Source organism: Sturnus vulgaris, chromosome 3 (assembly GCF_052056855.1).
Source record: "Sturnus vulgaris isolate bStuVul1 chromosome 3, bStuVul1.hap1, whole genome shotgun sequence".
Lineage (NCBI taxonomy): Eukaryota > Metazoa > Chordata > Aves > Passeriformes > Sturnidae > Sturnus > Sturnus vulgaris.
In genome coordinates, this window is record NC_142245.1 from 10,906,101 (window position 1) to 10,931,807 (window position 25,707).

The window sequence follows — 25,707 nt, forward strand, 5'->3', positions numbered from 1 at the left end:
TTTTCCACTATATAAGTAATTGCACTAGGGGATAGTGATAGTGTGACATAAATGTGGGTGCAAGAATGGTTCAGCTTATAAATGCTTGATTGTTCACTTTTTTCCTTTGTTTTTTTTTTTTTTCAGTTTTTGAATCTTCTGTGGTAATCTTGTGTGGAAGCTGTCAGGCATGGGGCACTCCAGCATGTTTAGAACTCCTACACATCACCAAATTAAGAACTGCGAGAGAGCGTCATCTTAGCAAGAGAAAAGCTCCCTCCTGTGGAAGAGATGAACCTCTGCTGTGACAAGGAGCGACCATAAGGGCATCACACCGTGACTTTAAATTAGCAGGAAAAAGGATTACAAGCACTGTGGGAATTTGCAAATACTGAAATGCAAAACCCTGCTCCCAGTTGTTTTTTAGTCAAAGTAAATTTTTCATATTTTGTATGACTTATTTCTAAAACTGTATCTCAGTTATAACTGTTTGCTGTGTGTAAGTAAAACTGGATCGTTTAAATACTATAATGTGGCCACAATGGACTCTATAGTGTTAAAGGGATCTAAAGCAACTGGTATTTTTACAGATTTTGCTTTCTGGAGCTCTTTGCTGAAAAACCTTAGTATTTTGGACATTTCTGTGAATTTGAGTTTGTAGAGCTTACTTTTTAAAAAATTCTTTTTCTTTTTCCTTTTTTTTTTTTTTTTTTAAGTTTGATAATCTGTGTATGTTGGAGATCTGTATTAAAATGATTTTGAATCTTGCTATGATTGGTAGTCCTTGGTAGAAGGCTCTGCTGAGCTCAAAGCCCTGTGTGATTTGAAAAATAAAGCTGCATAGAAAGCATAAAGATGAAATTGTGATGGAGGGGCTGGAATTAAAACTTGATATCAAATTCCTGCTAGAAACAACTTATCTTTGAGCTGAATATGATTCATGCTTGTGATCTGAAGGTGGAAAGCTCTAGCTGATTAGCACATTAACAAAACCCTGAGGCATTTACTTCCATAAATGCTAATGTTATTCCCCTGAGAATGAAGCACTTTTGGGGAGGGGAGAGATGAATCTTTAGTATTACAGTGGAGTTTTAATTTTACCAATTCCAGTTCATTGCCAGCTAAAGAGGACTGAGACAGCGTTCTGACCCACTTGAAAAACATGCTGTGTTGAGATTGGGTATAGGAATCCTGTCCATTGGCCAAATGGTAAGTTGTCATCTTATTCAGAGATAGCTGGGTTCTAGCTTGTGGCACACAGCACCATAATTTTGGTTACAAAAGCATGAGATTAGCAATGCTGTGTAATGGTGAGGTGAGATTTGGTTCTGTCGTTAGAAATGTTATGTTGTACCTGCATAAGAGTTTGGAGTCATCTTTGAAGTAGGGAATGGTTGGTCTGTTACAGTAGTATTATCCTTATTTATGAGAACTGTGAAGGTGTTATAGTTTGGGTGAACAGTCCTAATGATTGTGCATATCAAGAAAGGCAAGCTCCCAAACTTTGGGCAAGCTGAAATTCTCATGAGGCTGCATGCAACAAAGGCTCTAATCAGGGTCACGAGAGATGGTGGCAGAAATGCCTTATCAGTGGGGTTCAGTGCTGTGTGAGCTCCCGTGGACCTCTCTGATCTCCTCCTGGACCACAAAGCACTCACTGCTGCTCTTCAGGTGCCAGTTTGGATTAAAAGAAAATCATCAATAGCAGAAGGGAGTGCCTTCTGCATATATATACTTGCACTTATATGCAAAAGTCCATATAAGTATAAAGTGCTTATAAGTATAAATACTCGGGTTCTGCGGCACTGGTGTGTTTGTGTGGGAGGAGGAGTGGTCTATGCAGCTCAGATGGGGATGGGGAGGTTTTTACATCTGGTTTACACCTCACTAATGGCTCCTAGGATTCAAAGTTCCTTCCTGGTACATATGAGTCACCATGCCTGGAGGGATTATGATGTGTGGATGTGGCACATGGGGACATGGTTCAGCGGTGCACTTGGCAGAGTTAACAATTGGGCTCGATGATCTTAAAGGTCTTTTACAACCCAACCAATTCTACGCTTCTGTATTTCCTGTTAGCAGCTCCATCTACTGATTGGCTGGAGTATTTCTGATTGCTGCTTTTTTCCCAACAGCAATTTTTGTCTGGTTTCTTAAGAAATTGGAGCTTGTGTCGAGCACTTTGTCTTATTTTTCTCCTTCCTCTGCACCCCTCCACCCCTAATAATAAAGGTTTTTTATGAAAATCAAAAGAGGGGCAGAGGGCCCCTACTGAGTTGCTTTAGTTTTATGAAATTGCAAATCCGAACACTGGATGAAATTAGTGTCCATAATGATAGAGAGGCTGCATCGTGAGTTGAACTGTAATGTTATAACACCAGGGAATCCACAGGACAGAAAATTAGTCTCTGTACGTCTCATGGTTCATCATGATGCACTAAGAGAACAAAAGTAACATAAAAGTTTTACTGTTTTTACTATTCACATGGCAGTGATTTCTGCAAAGTGACTGTGACCTGGAAGAAATGGCTTTAAATATCTGAATCCGCAGCAGCTAATTTTCTTTTACTGGAGCTGTGGGAATTGAAATAATAACCAAGAAAACACAGAGGAGAAAATTTACCAGAGCTGGACATTTACTCTTGACTGGAATGACTAATACTTTGTACCTGCTCACTTTAAATGAAGTCTCGTTTGAAAACTTGTAGACTATGGTTGAAACAATTTCAGAGATATGTTCTGATGTTTCTGAAGTATTTTAAAGCACTGGTTTGTATCACCTGTTGCAGATAGCACTAAAGCCTTGTCCTCCTTCTAGGAATTCTGCATTAAAGGGGCTCAATGGCAGGTAACTCAGAGCTGGTCTGAGATTTGACAGCCTACTTTTTTTCACTGTGTCCTAAAGATCATTATCTCATTTAATTTTTCACTTCTATGAGATTTTAATAAAAGTCCCAGAGATAAAAAGATATGCTAAAACTGATTCCACTCTTTTTTCTCCTCAATTGAAATTCTTTGTTATGTAGTATAAAACTAGCTTGAATGCTGTTCAGCAACATGAACAACAGGCTTGGCTTGGCTGAGCTGTGCCAACTTCTGCTTGGGGTACTTCCTCTAATGTCTTGAGGAGTACCCTGCTCCACAGGGTACTGATGTACACAGTTGCTATGCCCTCTGTGTTGGAGCTATAAAGGTTCCCTTGCTCATTCCATATTATGGAATATAGTGCTGCTTCTCCCACCCTCTTGGATTATTACATTAAAAGTTACTGAATGACTGGGGGCCTTATATTTTGTAAATAGCCACTTAGTCCAGAGCCTTCAAGGAAAATGAGTAATAGATTGAACAGCAAATGCTGAGAGAAGAGAAAGGCTTTTCTATCTCTCCATTACCGACAAAAAATGAGAGGGGATCTAGATAAGCAATGACAGGATGTGAAACCTGAGAAGTTTGAGATTAGCATGAAATCTGTGGAAAGTTACTGACACTGAGCTTAGTGAGCCAGAAGCTTAAAGCTACTTACCAATAAAAACCACAGTAGAAGATTTTTGTGGTTAGGAACAGTCTGTCTAGCAGAACTGAGAAGTATTAAAGGTGACCGAGATGGAGACTACCAAAAGAGGTTTTTTGGGAGCTCTCTGCTATTGTTATACTTTCATATGGAGACTCCTAGTGACACTTTCCCCCAGTGCCTGTGGGTCAGAAGCACACTCTGAGATTCTCCTGTCTCCTTCTTGTACCATGACTCCAAGCCCATGCCTCTCCAGTGTTTTCCCTTAGACATCTGGACAGAACCTGGTGTCTCAGATTAAGGCGTGGTTCCTCATGGATTTGTAGAATGGAGTATAAGGAAAAAATTGTATACTTAGCTATCCTAGTCATAGTTCTCCAAGAATAAAGGCTATAGGCAGACTCCAAGGTGGCAAATAATCTCCCTTTCTTGTGCTGTTGGATCATCTCTCAGTTCTGGAACTAAGTTTATGGCAGCATTCCTTCTTTGCTTGCTTATTTGTATTTAAGGGCTGCTGCTGGCATTGCAGGGCTGAAGCAGAAAGAAGTCAAAATTTATAGCTGCTTTTATTAGAAAAAAACCCAAAACAACCCTGCAAGAAAATGTTCAGCTCTGTAAGTTCATTGTACAACTGATTCTGTACCTGTTTCCAGGTGCAAAATGTTAGTTCTTGCTCCCTGGAGAAAAAGAAATATATTTTCTAAGATAGGGTAAATGATCTGAAGAGGAAATATTTTCACTGTATTTATAACAAACAACCTCCCTGGAAGTGTTTCCTCAACTTCTTTAAGTTATACTTAATCTGTGTTAAAATGGTTAGGTCTAAATTCTTACAGTTCTGTTTTAAGCAAGAGCAGTTAATTCACATTTTAGCATATTAGGGCAAATTCGTCCCTCATGTTTACTCTATATATTTTGGTGGAACTTTGTACCAAAAGTGCACTTGGGACTTTTGTTTTCTTATCCATGTATCTCCTACCCACCTTAAGGTAGGTGTAAACACCACCAAAGTTCAGTGTAAACATTGTGAATTTAAAAATGAGGTGACCAGCACATTTATATCTGGCTATTACCTTGTCCAGATACACAAAATGTTGCCTGACCTGAGCAAAGTAGGTGTATTATACCTTTTTTTTTGCTTGTTTGTCTGTTTGTTTAAATGCTTTTTATATCTTTGGAGGGTAGTCATATAGTTTCCATACAGAACTGGGATGACTGCCATCTATTTTCATACCCTAGTGTTTACTACATTTGCTCAGCTTACCTGTAACATAGTATTCAGTTAGAGATGTCTCAGAAACCAGAAGTGAAAATTATACAGTTAATTTTAAAAAGCCCTCCAACAACCAACAAATAAAAAAAAAGCACCAACTCAGACTATGTATTCTATGCATGGAATTGGCCACAGCTTGTTGTCTCCAATAAGTCTGAAATGTGGAAGTGCCTTAGGTGAATCTGTTGGCATAGCAACTTAGTGAGCAGGAGAGTGCCATCCATCACAGTCAGAAAAAGAGTGTATGTTGTGATATTGCACTACTGCCACTTGTTTGCAGGCCCTCTGGGGTCCCTATGAAACTCATAGAGATTCAGTTCAAACTTCTGAGAACATTTGGTCCCTGTGGGACATACACTGTAGTTTCATGTCGATATTACTGACAGTGTTGTCACAGTCACTCCTGTAACAGCAGGCTCCTAACCTTGTCTTTACTGTGCTGGGAACGAGCAGAAGGTCCAGTTAACCACCAGCACAGCCATGTAGTTCTTGTCTTCATCATCATCCACTGATAGTTTATGATTTCTTCTCCCAGGATTGTTCAAAGGCTGCAGATCATAGATGGGATACCAGGCTGTTCCTCACTGTTAAGGATAAAGGAAGTAGGAGTGCCTGTTCTCTGGGGGAGGGAAACAAAGGTGTTACAGAGAGCATGCAAAGCACTTGTACATGGATAGCAGCATCAAGACTCAAGTTTGTCTGAGTAAGGTCAAACAGAATATCAGAGCCTTATACTTGGTCAATGCAGGCGTGCTGCTATGAATTATTTTTTAAAAGTTAATATTTTTAGCATAAAAATTGATGGAGAGGCTGTCTGTCATTGCTTTTAAGCCGTGTCTCCAATGGAGATCTATTTGTGTCTATGTGCTCATAGTGCAATTCACTGTGGGTCAAAAGATTAGAAACTCCAATGACTGCAGTGGGAGAACTCAGAAAACCTTAAGGTAGAGACAGAGAAACAGTGCAGACAGAACTGGTTTCTCTCTTCCTAGTTTGATGCCACCTTGTCTTCCTAATAATGAAAGCCGAGGCTTATAGGGATTTGAAGCCTTAAATCCTGGTATCCAGGAGAGGGGGAAAAGGAAGCAGTCCAAGGAATGCTGGTGAAAGCTGCTAAGCATGCAGCAGGGAAGGCCTATGGGCAGGAGTGTCCTGCACTACATTGAAGGGGACTTTGCAAGTCATCACTTGCGAGCTTTGCAGAGTTAAGGGAAAACATGAACGTTGTAAGACAGTATTCTGCTGCTTCGTGCTTTGACATAGCTATTAAGGCAATGTCCACAGCTTTGAATTTTGAAAGTCATAGCATTTGTTTCAGATCTCAGAAAGAGGTTAGCATTTACGATGTGCCACGTCCTTATTTAATCAAAGCTTTGCATGAGGCTTTAGAAGAATGGAACACAAGCACGTACATCAAAATTTAACACAGCAAATGAGGGCAATGCTTTTAACCAGGTGAAAAAGAACCTCTGCTGGTATGCAAAAGCCTTGTATTACAAAACGTACATGTTTATTGTACAGAAGTTCTGTTCACATCTTTTCTACAAAGAATTTTATAAATTAGGTCTTCTGATTCTTTGCTAGTCTGGAATCAGTAAGGATCACTGCATTTGCAAACCAAAGGACAGAGCTTCAGCTGCAGCCAGTAAAACCCCTTTACCATACGAAATTAGAGCATGGAAACTTGAGGTATATTATTTCTGTTTCATATACAGCCAGATGGTAGGAGATACCAAAGCCTGTAGTAGCTGCACTAAAACACAAAGCACTGTGCAAAATCTAAAGATCTAATACAAGTCCTATGCAGAATCACCCTTGTAATAATCAAGACTAATAACTTGCTTTTGGATCCTGTTACTCAGCAGTATCAAAGAGCTATCTGCTACCTCTAAATATAGATGCAAAAGTCACACAAAGATTTGGAATGTTCGTTTCATTTTTCTTATGAAAATGACAGCTGGACACTTCATGACAAAAATCTTGAAGTCCTTAATTTATAAAACCTCCAGCTATGAGTGCTTTGCAGTTTCAGCTGGATTGACACATTGTCAGCATTTTCTGACATATGTATTTAATCCTAGTGTATTGTATCCTGAATTTTGGAGTTCTGTATAAAAATGGAAATATTAATTAGAAAAACCTGTGTAAAGAACAAACTTGTCTGGAGATTTAAATGCTGCTGATTGAATAATGTATCAAACTGTCACAGCAAAAGTTTTGTAGTGACTCAAATTCTATGAATATTCAACAGCTGTCCTGGATGAAAGAAATTCAAAACATTACTTCCCAGGGAACTGCTGAAGTCTTGGGTCTCCTTTACTAGGAGCAAATGTTTACTTTGTTAGCAAAGCAATTCATGAGCAAGAGGAAGTTGATGGAATTATTTTTGCTTTACATGCGGGGAGTATCAGAGCTGGTGGTATGGATACTCAACTAACATCACGTGAATAATCTTCTATTTAAGAATAATGCAAATCACATTTCTGTATGCTTAAACCTCACCTGGGGGAGAAGGATGTAAGAGCTGATAAATGCCATTTACACCCTCCCCAGAGAAGTGAGTAACCAATTCTCATCCTTTCTATCCCTACTGCTGTCTATGAAAGGGGTGCTGCAATTCTGGGCAGCAATGTTCAGTCTTAGGATACGGGACCTGTACAACGCAGTTGCCCTTGCTGTTCTCTCCTTCCTTTTAAAAGCAACATGCTCCATCTGCAGCCTCTTTCCTGAGCATCCTCTGAACTGAATTGCTACAGGACCTGCTAGGTTGTAAGTGAAGAGATGCCCCATTTGGCATTAATGTGGGCATAAGAATTTGCCTTAGGAAGGGTATACTTCCAGAATAACAATCCTCCTGTGCCAGGATCAGCTGGATTTATTCATTGCAGCATTTCTTAAATTCTGAAGAGCTGGGACACTGTGGGTCTTACATGTTTTTTACTAGGACAGAAGTTTGTGAATTTATGTGTCACATGTATTTCTTGCCAGTGTGCCAGTGTTCATATGTGTTCACATGTACAAACAAAATAGACCAAAGCATGCAAATTATTTCACAATAAAATCACTTTTCTAGCAATGTAAAGACAGAATTGATTCACAGCTGGAAGTCTAGAATCATTAGAGTACGTTATCTGGAAACTTCTGCTAAAATGCTGGCAATAGCACTTCTGTCTGAAGTGCAGATTTCAATTTGGTCAGTTTTTTCATTTTGAAGAATTCTTTCTAGGAAAAGTCTAGGAAAGAAGTAATGGAGAAGCTTATTTCTAGATTTTAATTTAATTTTTAAATTCTAAATTTTAAGTAAAATTTGCCCAAATAATGTTGTCTTAGAGTAGAGATACAGCTGGCTAGCTCACCATTCCAGGGGTGTATTAATTACACAATGCCACTGTCAGTTCTTTTGGCTGTAGAAATATTTCTTTGCTAATTCAATTCTGTCCTAAATCTTTACTTTTCACACTATATTACTGGAACTAACTGCCTATTAACAAGTTCTCCTGAGTGTTACCACATCTGCATTTTAGCACACTGGATCTGTGTTTCCTAGAAACAGTAGCTTTGGGTGAAGAACATACAGTACTTTGGACTGCATTCTCAGAAAGCACTGGCTACATACCCCCTGCTCCTGATTCTCTAAAACCACTGCCTTTTTTTACACAGTGTTTCCAGCTCATTTAGATGGCCATAGTAGAGAAGAAATTGTTTAGGTCCTTTATTATAAAGATCAAAAGTCATGTTTACCATTTACATACACAATTTACAAATTATTCACAAAGGGTATAATAGATATGCAGGAACTGACAGCTTACTTCAAACCAAGCTGGGGATGGGACAGGTGTAGTTGTTTCCTTGCTTCCCTGTGTTTAGTGAAATAAAAGATGTGTCTGTTTTGTGTTGTCTGCTGTTCATGAAGCACCTTTAGTCATAACTATGCAAATGCTTACAAGCTTATCTTTACTTGAAAGAGTGCAGTGCATGTATAAACATGCACTGGGATCTGTGCCCTTTACAATACTGAGTGTTTGTTGGTGAGAAATCTTGTCAATTAATACAGTGGTAGGGCTGGAAAATGTTGATTTGTAAGATTTAACTGATTTCCACAATATGCCATTAAAATTAAAATGGAGTTTAATATCAGAACTCTTACTCTTAAAACTAAATTAAGTGTGGCTGCTGTATCTCTCAGAGATACTATATGATCTTAAGATAGCTCTTAGCAATGTTGTTAGATGTCTTGGATAGCAAAACTGTTTTATTGCTCTTCCTTCATCATGTTTTATACCATTTCCTAATGCTACTTCAAACACTGGGAAACTTAACAGAAAATAATCTTCTCTGAGAGATTTGTTAAATTAGCAAACTGCAGAGTATTTTACAGCACTTAACAAAAGGGAGAATGAGTTCCCAAATCCCTTGGTATGAAAGCACAATACCAACAGTGCATTAGCTGCCATTTAGCTAAACCTACAAATAACCATATTTTTAATTTTTGGTGTCGACTGGGAGGACAGTACGGCAAAATGCTTGAAGGAACACACCAATTTTGGAGCAAACACAAATGTAAATACAGAAATCACCAATGTGATGTTAATCCAAATTCTAAGCAATGAAGAAAAACACTTCACAAAAGTTGTTACATCTAGTCAGAATAATCCAAATACTTACAACAGTATTATGATATGACTTCCTACCCAGCTATCAGATATTCTTTACCATGAACCTTTCAGTATTCTCAGGGTGACAGATAAAGAATGTTACAGATGCCGTGGTAAACTTAAAATACAGCAATAGGCAAATATTTTAGTGGCACCACCTGTATATACAATGTAGTTGTTGGAACCTTATGGACAAAGCAGTGTTGCAGTATGCCTTTGTTAAGGCTTCTTGCTGGTTTAAAAAGGTAGATTTTTCTTTAGGGAGATTGTCCAGCAGTATTGGTTTCCCATCTCTTCAGTGGAAGGTCTCTTTATTGATCCACATGAGACTGCGTGTTTCATTTGGTTTGCATTCGTACTCAATACTGCCAAAGCTGTTTCCCCATTGGCAATGATCCCGTTTGTGGTAGTTGTAGAATTTGACTTGCCAGACTGTCTCAAAAACGCCAATGTCATTAAACTGTGAGGAAGAGGGAATACCAGTGTTAGTGAGCTGATTATTTTGCTGTTTTTTCTCTCATCCTGAGAAATAACACTTGTGAAACTACAGAACGTAAAACACCTGGTATAAGAATTATTGTTCCTCAGATCAATAAATCAAAGACCTGTAAAACCTGCTGTAGCAATCAGGAAGTCTTTTATGAGTAGCCATACATAAAACATGAAGGATCAGATTCTGCATGTACTGTCCTCTTGTACTCACATCTGGGATAGGCGAGGGAGTGAAAATATTCAAGTTGCCATATGGATAAATGTTACTAACAAGAATCAAAGCCATAATCTTTCTTAAGATGACACAGTGATCTGCAGTGATACAGACCATCACTTTATACCATACCTAGAGGCTGCAGTTGGGATTGGGAAGATTTTTCTTTTGCTCAGTCTGAAACCTTTAATGTATCTGCATTTTGGAGTCTTGTATTTGCAGTGTCTTGACTGAGATGTGCTGCTCTTGCACCACTTACTACTTTCCTGGGATTCCATTCCACATTTTAAATGAGACTTAAGCAAGAGAAGTTCTGTGTGCATATCTGTAACTGATAGTTGGGCTGGGATAGTGCAGCTGAGTAATAGGAGCTAGTAAAGAGAAAATCAGTGTGTTTAGCAGGTAAATGTCTAACACAGTGAAGTAGTGAGACATTGACCTTAAATTGTCTGGGCATACAGCTTTGAAGTGAATGAGACTATGGCTATAGAAAGTTTTGTAAAAGAAAGGGCTTTTTTTCTTTAAGCCACTGCTAAACACCTGTACAGCATCAGAAACACCTCAGTGAGGCTTTCAAGCATAAATTATTATTTCAGTTTTAATGGTAATGGAAATTTTGAGTTCCTATACCTTGAGACATTGCAGAGAATCTCAAGTGTGGGGGTGAAGCCTGTATGTATTGCCATTGGTCCCAAGCCAGTATGGCATGTTGATTGTGTTACATTGTTAGAAGATACTAAATAGTGAATTTAGTGCTACTGAGCAACACCATTCTTCAGTATTTTTTCCCTTTAAGTATTTCCATCGCTCACTTGAATGACAGCTTCTTCACTTGACTGTTTTCCATTCCTATCATGTGCCTGGTAGCTGATCTTTGATCATCTGCCTGCTATAATCACACTTGCAAAGTCAGTATGAAAGCCCTTTTTCAGAGAAATTGTTCCTGATTTACAAGCAGAGCCGTCTGTATCCAGATTTTTCAGAAGCTCGCATTTGTTGAAGTTTTTTTAAAATTAGAGATGTGGTTTGTAAGGTGCTACTGTGTAACAGACATTACTTTAAATCTTCCCTCCACCCACCGAATTAAGTTACATTTAGCCTTGACAATAGCAGAAGCTGCTGTGTGCTGTAAGTGGATGGGTTTTATTCGGCTCCAGTTACAAGTGTTACCTTAAAGGAGTAACTGAAACATTTCTGCCACTTCCTTTGACTAAGAAATAATCAGATGAACAGGCTATTTTATCTCTCCCAGCAACTAAAATCTTAATTAAGGACTTTTTTTTTTTTTAACCAATCATCTTTGATAGTAGTTCTGATGCACTCATAATGCAAGATAGCAAAGATTAAGCACATTGGATATTACTGTGCACAGTCCACAAAACTTGTCAGACAGGAGCATCAGCCAACCTCAGTGCAGAAACTAAAGAAGAAAAGGCATTTTTAATAACATTTGTAGAAGGTGATATGACACAAGAGCAGCATTTCATTTCATCAATGTATGAAAGATGTGAATTTCAAAAAGATAGATGAAGAAAGCAAATTTAATTTTCCTTCAGTGACCCAGTTTGCTGAGCTATCCTGAGTAGTTTGACTGCTGTGTGTTTCCAGAAGAAGGAAAAAATTAATTACAGAGCTTTTCTACCACCATGTGCCTCCTCCAGCCCAGTACTTAGCACATGCAGAAGTTCTGTGGCATAATGAACATTCTGCATCCTCAGAGCTCCCCTGAATTCCCATGGCTCTTGCACTTGAATCCTGGCAACTCCACTGAGCTTGTATATGGGCATTCCCAGGGAGGAAGAAGAGCCCGACTCTTTGCAGGTCAGGCTTCAGGTTAAATGTATTTCCCTGTCTGCTCTTCCCTATCATCTGGTGCTGTAGGAGTAAATAGTTATTTAATCACTCCCTCTGTATTTGCATGCTGAGATGATTTGATAGCTATTACTGTGAATAGAGTTCTAGCTTCTTTATTCAATCTTAGACTAGTCTAATCAAGAATAAAATGAGGCCCAAAGACAGGCTTCTAACTTAGTTTACACTATTTGCCAGACAGTTTAGCAGTTTCTGGATAGTGTGCATGACTGACCAATCAGGTAACAGAAACAAATGATCAGATTCTGGAATTCAGAAACAGGACTGCTGTTTAACATGTATAAACTCTGGCTGTCATGGGTCAGATGTCTACTAGCCAATTAAAGCAGCAACACAAAGAATTATTTGTTTAAAGTTTCAAAGTTCTTATGGATCTTTATGGACCTTAAGTCATTCAGACACTAGATTGGCAGTATCAGACTAGTTTTTGACTGCAGGACTGATCTCACAATCTATTTCTAATGTGAATTCAGTTTTTATGCCTTAAATAGCGTCTTTACTACTGCAGGAGGCATCGGGATTCTGTCTGTTCTAGAAAAGGAAGTGGAGGTAGAAGTTCCTCATAGTTGAAGGAAGCAGGAAAATGTAAAGCTTTTTGCAATAAGCTCAGTTTCGAAGATTCAGGAAGTAGGTATTCAAAGCAGTTTTCATGCTGAGATATCTGAGACTTGTTCCCTAAATCTGTTACAGCTTTGCTTAGCTAAGCAGCTAAATGATGAGTTAAACATGTAAATCCCTGTTGAGTTGCCTATTTTTAATACTTAAAAGCACGTGGTATCAAAGTCTGTACTGATGAACCTATCTATCAAGATCAGTTCCTAAAAGAAATTGAGGACCTGCTTAATGCTTGAAAACCCTATTAACTTCATGATTAATATCCCAGGATCTGATCTGTAAAAGCAACTCTTTGGGCAAATATCGTGGCTACTCATTCTCATGCTGCAACCAACCATGTCGGAGCTTGTAACCAAAAATCAGACCTTCCTTACACTTCATTCATGATTTGACTTAGTTCTCTCCAAAAGAGAAGTTAAACTTCTAGATTTTCAGAGTTCACATCAGTGCTGCACTTAAGGGTAAAGTTGACCAGCAAAATAGGTATGCCTTAGTCAAAGCAGATGGTTTTTTGGGAACACTGTCCTTTCTCTTCCTGGTACAAGATGAAATATACCTACAATGATCAACAGTAGCATCCAGCAGCTGTGTTCAGCTCGTTGTAAAATAATACTGTGTTTGGTTTTCCTGGGTGTTAAAAGAAGGTGGCTGTTCGAAAAAGTGATTAACATAATAGTCCATATTAGTCTTAATAACCTAAGTTTATGAAATAGCAATGTGATGTGGTTCTCCACAATTAGGTTAGGCACACTGTAATTATTAGAAACACCAAAGGGAGATGTTATAGCTCTTATTTAGAAGGGGATTACCATGCTAAACTATGATTCAAGGAAAAAAAATACTGAAGAACAATACGAAATCTTGTGTGCAGTAAGCAAATGTCATAAAATGCTGAAATCTGGTGGGCTTGTATAAGCTGGAACAGACTCTTAAGAGCTTCAGATGAAGATGGCTTACTGCCCTGATTTCTTTTTTTTTGGTACAGAATACATGGAATAAACAGCAGGAATCTCTCCCAACTACAATCAGGAGAAGAAAAAAAAACAAACTGCCAAAACTGAGCATGCCACCCAATGGGTGCTGGGAAATCTGCCTGCTGTTCTTCATGTCTTCTGTCAGCTCTGCTGTCTTGTGGGCTGGAGCTTTTGTCATCTCACTCGGGGGTCATGGAGCCTCTCTTTAAGACTGGGGTGAGGAGCCACTTAAATAGGAAGTTAGGTTAGTGGATGCAGAAAATGGAAACATATGGGAAAAGAGAGAAGACAGCCTTGGGTGTTATTCTCATGCATGCTTTTAGTCTCTGGCAGGTCCTCAGGCATACTGAAGGTGACAGATGGAAGGGGAGAGCAGTCACCCCTTGTGCTTTGGGCATGCTCTGTGCCAAAAGAATGGTGCTGCCAGGCAAAAGAGGGGTCCCTGTATGCCAAGGGATTGGATTGCTAGCCAAGAATCTTGATGGGAGCTGCCTGATATATACAGTATGTCCTACAGAAGGGGTGGGAAGTTCAGCTCACAATTCTTTCTACTGCAGCACCCCAAAGGGTTTTGCAGGTCTCTAGAAAACCTCCTACTTCTTCCTGGCCCGTGCTATTTTCTTGGGAAAGAAGAAAGCAGCAGGACCTGTATTTTCCAGCTATGTTCTGGCCAGCGACCTTACTGACACAAAGCAAAGAGGAAGGCAGCAGCTGTGATCAGACTTTGCCCTGGAATATTTCACCACACTCTGTCTGCTGCCCTCCCTTGTCCTCTCACACCAGGCTTGGAGAACCACGTACCTGCATGTTGACTTGGATGGGCTGTCTCTCCCCACTTTTGGTATGGGGCACCCCTTCTGTGTCATAGATCCCTGTGTAAGAGGCCACTTGTGCATCCCGTGATTTTTCTTCCAGTGGGACATTGACACCGCCGATGCCCATGGTTCTACAAAAAGACAGGATCCAGCCTTTCAGCCCTGAATTCCCCCTTCCTTGGCAGTCTGGAGCCTGCACATGGGTTTGCAGCCCGATAGCCCCTGTGCTGGGGAAAAGCTTCAGGGACTTCAGCAGACCTGCATGTGCTGCTGACTCATTGGGGCTCCTGGAATCTGCCCGGGCTCTGCAGTCACCCAGGGAAGGAGTAGCCAGGAGAGGCAGGCGGGATCTGATTTCGAATAGATAGGGAGAGGTTGGCCGAATCTCTTCTGCGGGGCTCTGCCGTCACCCAGCGCTGGTTCCCCATCTGGTCCCTGCCTCGGCTTTGCCACGCCGCAGCGAGGCTCGGGTATTGTGTAGGAGGGGCTTCTTCCTCCAGCGAAAACCGCGGGGAAGGAGGGAGAAAAGGAGCTGGGCTTGGAAAAGCTCCGCGAGAAGGTGGGGAGGGAGAGGGAAGGCAGCGATTCCCAAACGTGGCCTCCCCTCCGAGCCAGACAGGTGGAGCATTGGGAACAGCTGGCCAGGGAGCCAGAAACGAGGCCACCAAAGTAGAAGGGCGGGGAGGGAGAAATCACGGAAACCCCGCGCTGTCAGCATGCCAGGAAAAAACATTAAACGCCTTAAAAAAAAAAAAAAAAAAAAAAAAAAAAAAAAAAAAAAAGGCAAGGAGGAGAGCGGGCAGGGCCGCCCTGAGGAAGACGGGCACACTTACGTGGCCTGGACGGTGCCGGGCCGGAGGGACACCTCGATCTTGTACTTGGCCCCGGTCAGCAGCTTGATGGTGCGGTTCTGGCCGAAGCGCTGCCCGTCCACCTTGAAATACACGGCCCCGTCGTTGGGCTGGATTTTGAGGGAGACGCTGATTTTCACGAGGCCAGGGATGTCGCCCATGGCTTGAGGCCGGGGGGCCTGCGGGCTCTGCAAGCGTCTCGCCCCCTGCGAGGAAAGGCGGCTGGCCGGGAGCGAGGGAGAGGAAGAGGAGGAGGGAGAAGGAAGAGGAGGGGCTGCCGGATCCCAGACAGCCCAGCCCTTCCCAAAAGCAGCGGATGAGATACTTGATTATTTATTTTCCCTCCCACTAATCGCGGCGTGGCCTCTGGGCGGTTGATGTCTTTCCTCTCTTCTTCCCCCCCTCCCCCGCCTCCACTTCATCACCCCGCCCCAAATCCCGGTTTGGGGGACATTTGCAGATGCTCAGATTGCAGCCGGTTTCCAGGGAGTTAATCCGGCCCCGATTACTGCAGCCTTAATCCCGCAGCTCGTACCGGAGGAAACTAGAGGGGCCCGGGCCGGACGGCGCAGTTCAGCACCACGGGCGCGGACAGCGGCGAGGGCGGGGAGCGCCCCGCGGGCTCCTCCGGCCGTGGGAGCCCCCAAATCACCCCTGATCCCTCACCTGGGGGGAGAACCCCAAATCACCCCCGATCCCCCACCTGGGAGAGCTCCCAAATCACTCTCGATCCCCCCACCTGGGGGGAGAACCCTAAATCACTCCCGATCCCTCACCTGGGGGACCCCCCAAATCACCCCCCATCCCCTCACCTGGGGAACCCCCAAATCATCCCCGATCCCCTCACCTGGGGGCACAACCCCTAAATCACCCCCGATCCCCCACCTGGGGGACCCCCCAAATCACCCCCCATCCTCTCACCTGGAGGGAGACCCCCAAATCGCCTCGGATCCCTCACCTGGGGGGAGAACCCCAAATCACCCCCGATCCCCCACCTGGGTGACCCCTCAAATCATCCCCGATCTCTCACTTGGGGGAAGAACCCCAAATCACCCCCGAACCCCCACCTGGGGGGAGACCCCAAATCACCCCCGATCCCGTCACCTGGGGGGAGCCCCCAAATCAACCCCGGTCCCACACCTGGGATACCCTCCGGGGTTGGCCAAAACATCCGTGTGGCAGCACACAGGAGCCACATCTGCCCGAGGGAGAGGGGAGGGCGGACAGCGAAGACGTGCTTTTCTGGCTCTTCTCTCTCCCAGCCCAGCAAAAGGTTTTGTTCAGTCACCATGCCTGGACTGAGGGTCACTGTCTTGCTCCCTGAAGTCAACAGTCAACATCAGCAGAGCAAGGTTTCTCTTGGGATTATTTTAATCACGTCTTTGGAATCCTCTTATTTAAACAGAAAAAAAAAAAAACCAAACCAACAACCAAAAAACCAAAAAACAAGCACTGGAATTGCACTATAAAATCAGAATCTCACATTTTTAAGTCTAGTACTACTCTTTACATACGGCTGGTGCTGTTTCTTTGAGAACAAAGATCTTTGAAACTGAACAATGTACCAAAATTCAACTCTCAGCCTGTCTCATTCCCATCTAACAGAGATTACTTTTAACCCAGGCAGGTTTGTGCCTCTTCTCCATTCTTTTTTATTTGTTCTTGTTTGCTGTTAAAATTGTAGCATCCTTATGTCGGACACAAGCTTTAGGCCACGAATATATTTTTTGCTTGGACATTATGGCAGAGTTAATGTTTTTGTTAGGAGAATTTCATAGGTCCACGTTGCACTGGACCTAACCTGTTTTTTGTTTTTCTAAGGCTGGGATGTACATGTGGTGGCGTAATGTAAATGAAGTGAAATGGTGGATACAGCATTGTCCAGCTGCATTTTATTTTGCATGCAAGTTATTCAGTGATTTAATTTTATTATGAACTTTAAGCAAAATAATACATTCCGCTGAAAACCTCTGGAAAAAATAAAAAAACCAAACCCAAAATCCTTCTGGATATCCCTTGCTTAGGGTTCCAGCTAAACACAAGCTCCATAATGTGTTCAGCCATTCAGGTTTCCACAAACATAGGGGCAGGATATGCTCCCTGCCTCTCAGAGGTATGTATCTCTGCAAAAATACTAAACAAACAAAACAAAAATAAACGAACAACACCCACCCCCAGTGCATTTCTCCTTATCTCTCTTCCTCACTGCAAGAGAAATCTCATTTTACATTGCATTCCGCAGAAACTGCTGTGCTTTGTGGTTTGTTGGAAGTTTTGCCAGCAGTAAATGCCCCTTCTTTAACTGCAGATGTAATTCAGTATGAAATCACAGAGGCCTGAGCTCTGGGAAATCTGATACTGTCACTTAAAGTTGTGTGTGAAGAGCAATGGCCACTGTCAGGGATCGGTTTTACTTGCTTCGTGGGCTAGACATATCATGTTGTAGCAAATTGTGTGTAGCTGAAGATATTGATTGCAATTAGCTGCCCAAGTACATGAGAGGTCAGATCTATAAGCAGGGTTTTTTTTCCCTTATTATCTCTGCCTGAATTATTATCTTTCTATGGATACAGCTCAGACTGGGACTTTATCCCTGACCAGTACTGGGCAAACTTGAGGGAAAACTAAAAAAGCATCATATTATGTAATGTGTATGCATAGTAACTGTCTTACCATATGCAGGTGTAACATGGTGAGAGTAGAACATTTATGAAGAAGAAATTCTTAATTTAGGCAATGACCATAATTTGATTGATCTAATAATTTCACTTGCATTAATATATTTGTTTGTCCCACTAGATGCCTTTTGCCTGTATAGATCAAGGGAAGGGGTTGCCTTTGCTAAGTCCTTCTGGGAGATTAGTTTTGTTGCTGTCCACCTTAATGGCCCTGACCAGCCTCAGCTGGGGCTGCCCATGGGCCCAGTTTTAGCTCAGTCCTGGTTTTTATGCCCTTCCTGAGTTGTGCTTAGGATGGCTGTTCTCCAGCTCCGCCACAGACATATCCAGCCATGGATGCCCTTGACCTCATCCTGCAAGTTGAATACCTAGCTTGACCTCAGCCCATCTGGATGGAGGTGCTTGATGCTGTGGAATGGGCCCTGGCTAGAGAAACCCAGGCCTTTCCAGTCCCCATGGGGATTTTCTATGGGTCCCAGATCTCAGGCTGCTACATTACCTGATGTTAATCACTTGACTTTCTGTAGGGGGGAAAAACCTGAAGGAAGAAGGACGTAGTGTGTTTTTTTCCACAGAGTAAACGTGCTGACATTTACAAGATTCAAAGCTAAATAAATCATCATAGACTTAGGACAAAGTCCTATTTCGCCTATGCCACAGCAGCAATTTGCTTCTGGGAACAAAAAGAAAAAGTTGTGTCAATTCCTCCATTCTCTACACCTACATTTGAGGTGTGGGGCTACAATATTCAATATATTTGTAAATTGAAAAACTGTTTTTCTGTTTTTTTCTTTGCGGGGAGGGGAGTTGTTTAGACTTTTGTGTGTGTGTCTGTGATTTGGTTTGGTTTTTTTCAGTCCTTCAAGTCTACTTTTCATTCCCCTGGCAACTGAGGGCTCTCAGTCTGTTGTGTGGAGTCAGCAAGGTACATTAAGCTAATTCCCTTCCCTTGGGGGGGAAGATTGGAGGACTCACCTATGCCCTGTCAAATGCCTCAGTGCTTTCGAAGGGAGTGATGAGTGAGTTGTGGCCAGCAGTTCTATATTTCTTTTTCTTCCTAAGACTATGAAAGTCTCACACATCCTACAAGATGTGAGAGCTACATACAAGCTACATCCTCCAAGACCTCCTTCTTGTGCAAAAGCCTTCCCTTCTGCATCAACATAACCTGCATGTTTCACTGATGGGGAACTCCTGCAGGGGAGAGGTGAGGGTGGATGTGTTCAATGAAAGCTAAGAGATAACATGCAGATGAACCATGACCTATGCTTTATGCTGGTCTGACTTATCTAGAAAACATTCTGGAGAAATGTGTTTGATCTCTTGATTGCATCTGCTCAATATGATCTCTCTAGGCATGATAATATGTCTGCATAAGCTTTCAAGTATTTATGCAGACCTTCTCACTAATGCATTAATCCTGCTGCAAAGCTCAACAATCATTAAATATGTAAAATGTACCTTGAGGCAGAACAAGATGCTTCATTTAAGATGGCCAAACCACAGCATTCAGATTCTAAGGTGACATGTAATACCTGTATTAGCCTTTTTATCATTGCCCCTCTTTGATTCATTTCTTAAAACAGTGCTAAATTTGGAAATGTTGTGGTTTGGGGTTTCTTTTCAAGAAGGACATGTAAAGCCACAATCTCTCATGCACTAAAAATAGCCATATGTTTGATTCTTTATGGAGGGAATTGTGCTAAGACTTGGACCCGCCAACTCTCAATTTAATACTTTGCTTCTTTTGAGCCCTCTGCCTTTGTGCAGAAATGACAAATGTTTTTTACTAAAATATCAGCTGGACGTCTTTATCTTGTTTAGAAATCACTTGTGTGTATCATTTTTTCCATAACATTTGTTATAATTTCCTCTGCAAATGCAGCTTGATTTGCTGTAGTGACATATATTTATGGAGAGATCATGTGTTTTGTTGCAGATGAGGTGGGCTTATGGTATTTACAGTCCAGCAAATAATTTAGAACCATCTCTGCAAGGGCCTGTGGAGCAATGAAGCTGGTGTAACTGAGAATCTTGCCTTCCTTGCAGCTGCTATATGGTTCAAATTTTTGGTATAAGCATTTCTTGGTCCTTAATGTAGATATTTTCCTCGGATAAATGTGGTTGATCACTTTTTTCAGTGCTTGCAGGAGCTCTGAAGTAGCAGAAATAAAGCAGAATTTTCTGAAGATACTTACAGCAGTAAGTTCTTTACAAGAACTGTAAACTGAGCTAAGATATTCAGCTCTGCTGCAGGTTGTGATACTGTGACAAATTGCTCATCTGACATCATGCATCTTTACCTACTTGAGACAGAAATGGAGAGGACATAGTAAGTTATAGCATATTTCCATATTGGAGGTTATCTTCTCTTTCTGACAAAGCTCTTCCTCCCCTTTGTGGAGAGGTAAAAGAAATACATCTCTTCCTCTCTCTTATGCCTGGTGCTGCTCTTTAGGAATGGCTGGACAAAGAAGACCCACATCCACAGTCCACAATCCCTTGCACCTGCCACAGCCACTGTGTGTTCAAGGACCATTTTTCCTTCCATGAATGATTCAGCTGTACCAGCATGTTTCTGTCTGGGGGGAGATGAGGTGCTGATTTCCCTGCAGTGGTGTGTGATAAATGAAACCAAACAACCCAACCTCGGCATTAAAGGATTGTACCAGACTTCTACAGTGGAAGGGGAAAAGTATCAGATGAGCTTTGAAGATGAAACAGAAACAACACAGAGAAGTGTTAGAAAAGCGGTTGCCTTCAGGTAACATTATATGGAAGTTATTTTGTGTTTTGACACCGAGTAGCATAAGTAGTAAGGGTAAATTCTAGAGCCTTTGGTTAGGTGTCACTGTGTTTAGATTTACATTTCATGCCTCCAAAGGCTTTTCATGCACGTAAGTGAGAAAAAGGAGCTTTTGTGAAATTGTGGAGTCAGCATCCTTTTCTGTTTTCATTAAACCACGTTTTAGTATAGGGATATATAGATATTCTATTGAAGAGTCCGTATCCCTGGTCATCTCATATCATCAATTTATCATGCAGGGTCACCCTGATTCAGCACATTCACTGTGTCAGCAGGAGCAGGTGAGCAGGAAAACCTGCAGAAAGGATGCCTGCAGGGAAGCAATACTGGCAGGTTCCTTTGTCTTTGGTCCCCATAAGGCCTTCCAGCTGGGGATGGGGCTTTCTTTCCTCAGACCCAAGGTGGGGGAAGCAGAGTAGAGACAGAAGGAAGAGCTAAGTGTGATCCTGTTCTCAGTCTTTAATCATAGCTTCAAGCTCTGAAGCATTGTGTCCTCAAGGCAGATAATAAAGGGATAATTTGGCTTCCAAATTATACTTCAAGAGTTACTGTTGTCTGTGACCTGTATTTTTGGTTTATCTAACTGAAGAAAAGAAAAAAAGTATCTTTTCCTGATGATGGAACCACTAAAATGAAAGGGAAGAGAAGGAAAGACTTCTTAAATTGCTCATAAAGCAAAAAGAATTAGTGACCAAAAAAGACCTTATACAGGAGGATTCTACAAGCTCCTCAGTCCATCAAACATAATTTTAAGACTTATGAGGGATGAAGGGAACCTTCACAGAAATATAACTCAGAAATCCAGTTAGATCATCTCTGCTCTGGGAATGCAGAGCATCTTTAGTTTATTCCAAGTCCTGGACCTAGTAGGCAAATTTTCTACTGTAAATGTTAGACAAGGGTTTTGATCACTTTTTAGTGGTAAATTTTTACTTTTAGTTCTAAGGACCATAAAGTTTTATTAGCTCTGTGTGAGTTTCTGTCTCTAATAATTTTAAAATCCGTTGAATTCAAGTATGCTCCACAACCAGAGAATATATGGAGTCTTTGATTTGCAAACTGATGGATGATTGGCTTCATCAGCAACTAGTGCCTTTAGTAGCAATAAGATCCTTACAACAGTATGATTTACAGGAGCAAAGGAACAATATACTGGGACTGCAGGTTTTAGAAACCCCAAATAACTTAGTGATAGCTGAAATCATCAGAAAAAGGTATGCTTTGGACAGAATGCACTATGAAGTGTTCAGCCTGAAACAGGTGGCACAGACAGGTGCTCTGACTGCAAAGAGGCTGGATGTGTCATTTGAGCAGCAACTAGTTGAGAAAGACTTGGAAAAGGAAAAATCTCCATTCAGACAGTGAGGAGATACACCCAGCAGCTGAGATGTGAAGCATTGATACAGATAACCAAGGAAGGAGTGGAGTGTCATCTCAGGGAATACCACTAAATAGGGATCAATGAGGAATGTCTAAGAAAAAGTCTCTGAGGGCACTGCTAACCCTCTGGTCCCCTATCACAGACCTTGTCAGACTTCTGAGTAAGACTTCCTTCAGAGTGAAGGCTGAGACAGAGTCATATGGAGAATAGGAATTTCTGTCTGTAAAAACAGTCCCTGTTTAGGGACCTTTACACTTGGCAGAGGCGACAGATGGCATCACCCTGGGCTCAGTCAACACTTATCTGAATGAGCTTAGCTGCAAAAGAGACCTGGAATCTTGTGCTTGGAAGAGCACGAGAGACTGCTCCAAGATACCATGAAGCAGCCTCTTATTACCTCCCATATACACCCAGCTTCTTCTATATGGGGAAGAGGGATCGTGACTCTGGTGTTTATAAAAAACTATGTTTGCCTTGTCTTTTCCCAAATAAATCCAAACAAGCTCTGCAGCAAGTAAAAGATGTTTGTAGAAAGCCTTGTGTGGTCAGTGCTTTATGTAATGCACGGATCTAATCCATTTGTGCCTCTTTGACAGCTGACATCTTTGGGAGGCCTCAGAACCAAAACCCAAAACCTGATCAAGTCTGATAAACAAATTTCTTATGTCAGCAGAGGGCGCATCCTCGTTAGCCAAGCGAGGGTCCTCCACCTTCCTGCCGGATTCCACATGCTTGCCCACTGTGAGCCAGATGCAGAAGGCAGGGTGAAGTGAAAGCACTGATGCATTGGAAGCCTCTCTCTGAAATCATATGGCATGCACTAGGCAGGAGCACCGTGCCACGTTTGTTGTTTTGGTAGAGTTCACGTATTTGCAGAGCAGGCCCAGTTTCTTGTGACTGAGCACTAAAGCGCTTATTTAATTTCCCCGGATTCTGTCATCAAGCCTGGATGTATTTGATACGATGGAGTGTTTTGTCAGGCTGATGCCCGTGCTGTCAGAGACAGACTATAAATACACATGTGCTTCTGCATTTCCCTATCTCTCACTCTGTAAGAGGAAATGGGCTTGCGATTAGCATTCAGAGGAACTTGTGAAATGACACAGCTGTGCTGTGAAAACACCATCCCACAGACTTTGCTGCCAGAGGAACGCCACAGCCAGCACTGCTAGACACGAGAGCAGGATTGCCCAAGCCATGGAGCGAGAGCCAATGCGCATAAGGGAGGGCTACTTGGTTAAGAAGGTAAGTGGGAAGCTTTGGACTGAGTGGAAGAGAAAACTAACTCTGAACAGGTTGGGAAAATGTAGGGAAACATATTGTGGAATCTTGGCAAAGAGGTAATGGGAAATAGCCACGCCCTACTCACTTAATTGGATTAAATATCAAGGAAGAATAGTGAGATTAAAGAAGTCACATCACCTTGGCCTCAAGACATTGTGTGGGGCCACGGACACGTCCATTCCTTAGGAAGGCGGTTGCTGTGGACTCTGCTTTGGAGTCTTTTGTGGCAGAGCCCATAGGATAAAGCCTTTACTTTTATTTGAATCCACAGTGGCTTCCATTGGCAGAGCAACTACAAGGGGAAATAAATGGTGGACAGAAAAATAACAATGTTTAACTGCATAGTGGGATGGGTGTGGTTGTGGTATGTTCCCCTTGAAACACAAAGTGCAGTTATTTTAGCATCAGTCAGACATTCCCTGGAAGCTCATATCTTCCTTGGGTATCATGTGAAGAGTGATTCATTGAACACAATACATGATTTATTGATGCAGGGCAGCATGTTTAATACCTGGAAGCCAATGTGGGTTGTGCTCTTAGAAGATGGAATCGAATTCTACAAGCGGAAGGCTGATAACAGTCCCAAAGGGATGATCCCGTTAAAAGGAAGCTCTATTCACAGCCCATGCCAAGATTTTGGCAAAAGAATGGTAAGTATTTTTTTGAAAAAGGAATTGAAATTATACTTCCGGAAGCACTGAAAAGGCAAAAGGTTGATGGCTGCAAATTCCTTGCACTCATCCTAGTGGTGATTCTCACTTGCCTTAGGAGGTCACAAGCAGGCTTGGAATTGTGTACTACTTGAATTCAGGACACTTCAAGAGCACTAACTGAGAAAGCATTTTAGGGTTGGTTGGTTGGTTTTTATTAAACTTCTGAGTCTCTCAGAGAGCAGAACTAAGTTTTATTGGTGTGAAGACATTTTGCAGCTGAATGGCAACAACTCCTATATTAAATATAAATCTAATTGCCACAGAATAAAGCAGTGGGAAAATATTTTGTGAGCAGGAAAAGCATTTATTTATTGTCAAGGTACAACAACTGGCTTGCTCAGACAGTAAGGAGATAAATGCTGTGGCACACATATTTTGTTACAGGGCTCCTGAAAAATAATTGTTGGTAAAACAGGATTTCTCATATGAGCAAAGAATCATGTAATTAGTCATTTACTATTTTGTCAACTCAGTTTCATCAAATAGGTATCACCTCCCCAGGAATTCCTCTGACAAAGGGGGTCCCCCAGAATCTGGAGCATTCTCCTGCCACAGTTTAAATAAATTTGCCACAGGGATGCCTGACTAAAGATAGAAGTCTCTGTGAGAGTATTAGAAAAATAGAAAGTGTGAGAGACTGCTGAGACAGTGAACTTTACTTTTTCATATGAGTAAAGAAAGGATAATGAAACCTGTCCTTAGGTTTTGCAGTAAGTGGAATCAGGATCCCTTGTTTCAGGATTCCTGCTGGCTTTGCTTTTCCCTCCTTTTCTTTCTTTCCTTTTTTGGGGGGGAGGGTAGCAGGGTGGTGGTGGTGGTGTTAGGTGTTGGGGTTTTTTTGTTGCAGAACCCATATTTATATGAAAAAAACCCTCCTTGATTCTTACTAAGTCTTTTTAGACTTACATCTGTCAAGAGAAAGGGTCTGTTAACTTCCAAGCTCTCTTTGAGAAAGTATAGAAGAAGGATGGGGCAGAGAATAAAGATTGCTGTTTATCCTGTGCTGATTATCTTATTAACAAGCCTCAGCACAATACTCCTTACTCTACACGTGAGGTACGAAGGGTACTGTGTTCAGGAGTATCACAGACCTACATTATAATGGTTGAAATTAAGTTTTTCTCACAAAGCATTCTTTTCCAAACAGTTTTGTGTTGGGTTTTGGTTTTTTCCTTTAATTTCCAGAAAGGTACTGCCATCAATATTGTTTCATAGTAGTTGCTTGAAAATGTCAGTAACAGATTTACAATAAAGAAAAAATAATTCACCAGCATATGTGCATTCAACGAAGTAGGCATAGAGGTCTGAAGTATCTGATGTCTGCTGAAGGCAGAGTGGGAGAGATCCTCACCTGCCCAAAGGGCTCCTTTGGGATGTACTAGTCTCCAGGTGTATTGTATCTGTATGGAAGGGTGATAGCTGCTGAGGATCATTCCTTTGGCTGCACTGAGTTTTATGTTATGCTTCATTTTACATTAGGTTTTACACAATGAGCTTTACATTATGTTTCATTTTAGTTCCTGGGGTCTTTTCTGAAGAATAATAAAGACAAAGAGAGACCCAGGGGTTGAGGCATCCAAAACAGCTTTTCATA

The 25,707-nt window shown here is 41.7% G+C and overlaps 2 protein-coding genes across 11 annotated transcripts in view; one reads left to right on the top strand and one right to left on the bottom strand.

Moving 5' to 3' along the window:
• Positions 1–25,707, top strand: part of PLEK (pleckstrin) — a 57,727-nt gene that overhangs the window by 20,948 nt on the left and 11,072 nt on the right. For 9 of the 10 annotated variants that reach the window (XM_088160988.1, XM_088160987.1, XM_088160990.1 and 6 more), the window contains 3 exons: positions 127–1,188; positions 23,250–23,361; positions 23,895–24,050. In XM_088160988.1, coding sequence (XP_088017114.1) covers positions 23,314–23,361; positions 23,895–24,050 — 204 coding nt within the window. In that variant the 5' untranslated portion in view covers positions 127–1,188; positions 23,250–23,313. The remainder of the gene's footprint in view (positions 1–126; positions 1,189–23,249; positions 23,362–23,894; positions 24,051–25,707) is intronic. The other variant, XM_088160992.1, reaches the window with a different exon arrangement.
• CNRIP1 (cannabinoid receptor interacting protein 1) lies at positions 8,452–15,552 on the bottom strand. The gene is made up of 3 exons (XM_014892862.2): positions 15,234–15,552; positions 14,387–14,531; positions 8,452–9,878 (listed from the first exon to the last, which is right to left on the bottom strand). The coding sequence occupies exons 1-3, from the start codon at positions 15,410–15,412 to the stop codon at positions 9,714–9,716; spliced, it is 489 nt and encodes a 162-aa protein (XP_014748348.1). The 5' UTR covers positions 15,413–15,552; the 3' UTR covers positions 8,452–9,713.

Coding starts and splice junctions, on each gene's coding strand:
- CNRIP1 (XM_014892862.2), bottom strand. CDS start 15,412: ATGGGCGACATCCCTGGCCTCGTGAAAATCAGCGTCTCCCTCAAAATC. Junction 14,532..15,233: donor CCCGGCACCGTCCAGGCCAC/GTAAGTGTGCCC, acceptor GTCTTTTTGTAG/AACCATGGGCATCGGCGGTG. Junction 9,879..14,386: donor CCATCCAAGTCAACATGCAG/GTACGTGGTTCT, acceptor TCTTCCTCACAG/TTTAATGACATTGGCGTTTT.